Source organism: Condylura cristata, unplaced genomic scaffold (assembly GCF_000260355.1).
Source record: "Condylura cristata isolate star-nosed mole 26May11 unplaced genomic scaffold, ConCri1.0 scaffold00028, whole genome shotgun sequence".
In the NCBI taxonomy this organism is placed as follows: Eukaryota; Metazoa; Chordata; class Mammalia; order Eulipotyphla; family Talpidae; genus Condylura; species Condylura cristata.
In genome coordinates this window covers 11,642,057-11,647,387 of record NW_004567129.1, presented here as the reverse complement: position 1 = coordinate 11,647,387, position 5,331 = coordinate 11,642,057, and the positions used below count along the sequence as shown (strand labels likewise).

The 5,331-nt window shown below is 56.0% G+C and overlaps 1 protein-coding gene across 1 annotated transcript; it reads right to left on the bottom strand.

The window, feature by feature from the left end:
- Nucleotides 1-194: 194 nt before the first annotated feature.
- On the bottom strand, nucleotides 195-5,067 carry LOC101627130 (chymotrypsinogen B-like). Its single transcript, XM_004690186.2, has 7 exons — nucleotides 5,016-5,067; nucleotides 2,266-2,369; nucleotides 2,079-2,158; nucleotides 1,924-1,999; nucleotides 1,566-1,750; nucleotides 769-886; nucleotides 195-362 (listed from the first exon to the last, which is right to left on the bottom strand). Exons 1-7 carry the CDS (start codon nucleotides 5,065-5,067, stop codon nucleotides 201-203), a joined length of 777 nt encoding a protein of 258 aa, XP_004690243.1. The 3' UTR covers nucleotides 195-200.
- Nucleotides 5,068-5,331: the final 264 nt, after the last annotated feature.

Sequence of the window (5,331 nt, the reverse complement as noted above, 5' to 3'; positions counted from 1 at the left end):
AGGGAGGCCCAGACCCAAAGGCCTCAGCTCCTGACAAACAGGGGCTCTGGGCTCTGAGCTGGAAAGGGAGGGGCACGCCGCCCCCTGGTGGGGGACAGGGGCACTGCAGCCACCACCCCAGTCACAGACACAAGCACTCAGGGCTCTGTACAGGGACTTTTATTGGGGACACTAGAGGTTGTGATGGGCAGGATGAGAGCTTAGTTTTTAGTTATAATATCATGAATCCAGGGAATAAACTCTGTGACACGGGTGCAAACGGTAGGAAAACTGGTGAGGCAGTTAGCACTGACAAAGGACACGACGCCCACCAGGGTCCAGGCTCCGTTCTTCTGGCAGACCACGGGGCTGCCAGAGTCGCCCTGTGGGAGGAGAAGGACCTGTTTCCAAGTCTGAAAGGGGTGCCGGATCCTGTGTACCCCTCCTGGCTCAGACAGGCATTGCAGGAAAACAGTACATGTACAATGATACATAGGAAGGTGATAATCTCAAGGAGCACCAGGCTTGCACCTGCTCCCAGGGCCTGGAGCTGTGGTCTGTAAGTGGGCTGGAAAGTCTAGCTCAGGGAGAGGATGTGAGAATTAACCCCCAGACAAACCCCCCACCCCCCACCCCGGCTGGCCAGAACCAGTCATCTACTGGGCGTGCATAGTGCTGTTCAGCATGTCCCCCCTCGGGGTCCCGCCCCCCCAGGGGGTAAGGCCTAAGGGTAAAGTGATGGCCCTCAGCCAGATTGGGGAGGGGGGAGTCACATGATTAGGGGCCTACCTTGCAGGCAGCAAAACCACTGCCCCCCACGCAGATCGTGGTGTTGGTGATATTGCTTCCCCAGAGGCTCACACACTCCGCGTTGGACCAGAGCGGCACGTTGGCCTGCTGCAGCATGCTGGAGCCCCTGACTGGGACCACAGAAGTCATACAGGGAGTCGAGCCCTCAGCCTCCTGCCCATCCTGGGAGGAGAGGACAAGACCCAAGGGTGCTGCCCTCCCTGGTCCCGCTTCCATCACTATTCAGGGTGCTGGAACTCAGCCCGGTTCCCCCTTTAACCTTAGAGATCTCAGTGGTTCCCTCCTTCTGATTTCACTCCAGGTGCTCAGTGTGCTCCAGGCACAGCTGTGAACAGTCCTGCCTGCCCAGCCTGTTCCAGGGAAGGAGCAGCTGGGAAGCTCTGGCTTGGGCAGAGGGAGGAGGACACTGGAGGAGCCCATCAGCCAGGGCCAGCAATGGGAGTGTACACCAGGCTGGACACTCAGAACCCTGACCATACCCTGGATACCTGAATCCCACCCAGTCTCCAAGAGGCCCCAGTGCCAATCCCTGTGGCCTGCGGAACCTCCAAGCTGCTGGGGTATCTGTGGACAGGTGCAGGGAGTGAGTGGGGCAGGGCCTGCTGGGATTGAGCTGAGTCTACAGAAACTGACCACTCAAGGCCATCATAGACTCGTGGCCATTCAGGTTTTCACTAGGTGGGTTTTGAATAAAACAGTGGAAACATCTATGACACAGTTTTCATGAACTCAAAAAGCAGATCTATATGCACCCACCTCCTGGGTGACGAGGTCACTCACCATGGTAATGGGTCCTGCCCCAGCCCGTGATGACACACAGGGACCCAGCAGGGAAGTTGTCCTGAGCACTGGGCAGGCACACGGGGGACACGGTCTCAGAGAGGCGAGCGGGCGTGGCCAGCTTCAGCAGGGTGATGTCATTGCTTGAGTTGTGGTTGATAAAATGAGGGTGATCAAACACCTGTGGTGAGGTAGGGGGTGTGAGGCCTGGGGTCCACCAGGGATCTGCGGGTTTCATGAGATAAACGCCTTCCTGGCACCAGTAGAGGACAGACCAGGGGAGCCCTGGGAGAATGTGAGCCCATCTGTGGCCCCCGTCTCTCTCACCGGCTGCCCAACCCCAGCCTGGCATACCTGAGCAATCCTCAGCACCTGGACATTCTTCTTTAATCTCTTGTCAAACATTCCAGCCACAACCAGGTGAGATGTGCTAGAGGAGGCGGGTGGGGTGAGGAAGGAGCACTCCCCTGCTCTCCCCACCCCCACTTTTTAACCTGCCTGGGACTCACCGGACTTCACAGTGAGCGGCAGTGACCACCCAGTCCTCGTTGATCAGGGAGCCCCCACAGAAGTGGGAGCCTCTGCTGCGCTGGAGGAAGAAGGGGAGTCAGTGCTGGCAGGTCAAGCCACACCCCAGATAGAGTCCCCACGCTGACCCAGCCTCAGGTCTCCCCACTCTGTGCAGACTCCCCTCACCTGCAGAGACACCTGCCAGGGCCAGGAGCCAGGGAAAGCGACTTTCCCACTGACGATCCTCTCTATGCCACTCACAACCCGGGGAGTGGCCGGGACCCCACAGCCTAGAGGGGAAAGGGGAGTGGAGAGAGGCTAAGGTCTCAACCAGTCTATAGAAATCTGGTTTCTAGCTCAGCTATTGAAGCACCAAGTTCCATACTCCATTACTTCAGGAACCATCCCCAGGCACCCCAACCCTAGTTGCAGGATCCCACAAACACAGATTGCTGTCCCAAATCACCCCTCAAGGGATGCAGAGGGACAGGCGGCTCCAACCGGGTGCCCTGCCAGGAAGACAGAAAGAGGCTGAGGATCAGGCCTCCTCCCACCCCACCCCCACCCCCAACATCCCTGCTGGATCTATAGTCTCCTCTGTCTCTTCCAGGCTCATTTTCCCCAAGATGTGGGGAGCAAACACGGACACCCTCACAGGCAATGTGCCAAAGAGATTGGTTTGGAAGGTGGTGTGGCATCAAAATTGGAGAAGCCCAAATCAACGGCAAGTCACCCTCTCATCCTGTCGTGACAGAGTGTGACTGTCGCTATTCACACTGCTCCATTCGCTCTGAATTGTAGGAACTGTTCATTGATTAACATTGAAGTTTACTTACTGAATTAATCATGACTTTGACCCTCACTTTAAAGCCACATGAAGCAAACAGAAAACAAAGGACGAGCTTGTCCAGAACAAGGAGGACACACAGGTTCCTTGGCATGTGCAGGACACGTTGCTAGGTCAGGAAACAGGATTCTCAAGGGTGTGAGAAATTACCATAGGAAGAGAGGGGTGTAGGCCCAGCCCCTCCACAGCTGGGCACCCCCAGGGTGCTCCAGGCAGCACCTGCCCCTGCCCTGGGGGCAGAGACATGACCCCACCACTCCCTCAAGCTGGAGACTCCAAACATGTTTCCCTCATCTTTCTCATAAGAGCAGAAAACCACCAGCAGGCGCTGTGAGCTGCGCCCCCTGCAGGCGCGTCCTAGCAATGCAGAAGGCTGGTCCCTGTGCAGGGAGGGACCTGATGTCTCAGCCCAGTGGGGACAGCAGCTGCGACAGGCACAGGGAGGGGATACAGGGAGGGGCTCCCCCACGGAGCCCGCTGTTCTAGGTGAGCCCCAGGGCGTGAGTGTGTGAAGCCTGCACAGAGTGACAGGTGGGGACTCAGCAGAGGCCCCTTCCCAGGGAGGGGAGGGCACAGGGGGGTGCTGAGACTAGGGGATGTCAGAAAGATCCCTGAAGCAAATGGGGAAGGTAAAATTTGCTAAACCTTCAGAAATCATTATTTTAACAGAGACCTACATGATGCTGGTTTTAATTCAATAGGTTTGTGTGGGGGTCCTTGGGTTCCCTCTGGACAGGTTTCACCAGCAGCACGTGGCTAGTTCCCAGGTGAGTTACTCCAGGAGGCAGAGGGGTTTTATATATATATATTTTAAATAATATAACAGTTTATTTTTACATCATCTCGTGCCTTTTTCCATCTCAGTTGTAATCCCCGTGGGCTTCCCATCACCAGTTCACCCGTGTGCCATCACCATAGTCCAGTGCATTCCCCTCTCCCTTCCTCCACCGTTTTTGCTCCCATTCCCCACTCCACCCCCATAAAATGTGTCTGGTATATAGCTGTTCATTATTATTTTTATTTTCTCCCCTGGTCCTTTATTCTCCTGCTCCGAGTAAAACCATCCGGTATTTTTCCTTTCTTTCTGGCTTAGTTCATGGGGTTAGTTATATTTGAAGATCAGGTTTATTAGAGAAAGGGGATAGAAGAATAAAGGACACTTACATAGTCTCAAGTGGGCAGAAAAGCTGCCCGAAAGGGACAGCTTTGCTGAGAGAGAGCTGTGCAAGGTCACAGGTGGGCAGCCTTGGGCAGAGCTGTCTCTGCTGAGGGCGGTCAGTGCAGAGAAGCCTTGGCAGGGCGCAGGTCACCGGCAGCCTGTGCCCTGCAGAGGGAGAGAGCTGGTGAAAGAAGCACCTGCCTAGGCGCAGGTGGGCAGAGGACTGCTGCCACGGGCCAGAGCAGAGACTGCCCTGAAATAAGCTTTTTCTTTTTGGGAGGAGTTAGATTGCTAAGTCCTTGTGAGAGGTTAGATTGCTGTTCATTTCAGAAGAAGACAGGAAGTCACCCATGGGCCAGTCTCTATATCATCACCCTCAGGTCTGTGTCCCCTATAGCAGTCTGATGCCAATTGGCTCTATGCACTGGGATGAGGCCCTGGACCTCAAGGAACTTGACTTCTATAGCTGGGTCAAGGGTCATGTTAATCCCCTCACCCCCAGCTCCTTGTGTGAGTCAGGTTTTAGTTTTGTGATGCTTGCTTTAGCTGTTTTATTCTTTTTTCCAGTAGCACTAAGAAAGTCCTGGCACTGTCACCCCTCACGGCCTCTGTGCCCACAGCCCCACGGGAGCCACGTCTAGGGCCTCTGTTCTCTGACGAGCCCAGATGCCCCTTTCTCAGGCCTGTCAGAGGGTAGAGGGCTCAGAAAGCCCTAGAAAGCCCTGCTCACCTGCAAACTCAGGCTGCCAGTCTGGACTTGAAGCCCAAGTGTGTAGGAAAGAGGCTGAGAGTTCCCCTCACCTGGATTCTTGAGAACCCCCACACTAGCTAGTCCCTATGATGGCACTAGGCTGAGTCCCCTCGGGGCTCAGGGCCTGTTCCCCAGTCTCCTCCCAGACTAGGTGGGTCCCTGAACCCTAACACACTCACCGAAGGTGGCCCTGAGAAGGGCAGTGCAGGAGAGCAGCCAGAGGAAGGCCATGGTGGTGAGCGGGAGCGGAGTGTGGCCGCCTCTCTGGGCACCTTTTATAGCCTTGGTCCCAAAGCCCTCCCAGCTCCTCTGGGCCCTCATTGACCTGAGGCCTCCTTCCAGCTGTGATCTAAGGATCTGGGATGATCAGGGACCTGCAAGCGTGTCCAGGCCTGTGCCTTAGCCTGGGACAGCCCAGGCCTGGGAGAGGGCAGCAGCCTGGCTCCCAGACACCCACCAGCTGCAACTCCTGGGTCACTGAGCCCAGCTGGTCAG

Bases quoted from the DNA above. Each gene is read 5' to 3' on its own strand.
- LOC101627130 (XM_004690186.2), bottom strand. From the start codon at position 5,067: ATGGCCTTCCTCTGGCTGCTCTCCTGCACTGCCCTTCTCAGGGCCACC. The intron at 2,370-5,015 runs GTGAGTGTGTTA...TTTCCCCTCTAG, and splicing joins CCTTCTCAGGGCCACCTTCG to GCTGTGGGGTCCCGGCCACT. The intron at 363-768 runs GTAGGCCCCTAA...CTCCTCCCACAG, and splicing joins GTGGTTTTGCTGCCTGCAAG to GGCGACTCTGGCAGCCCCGT.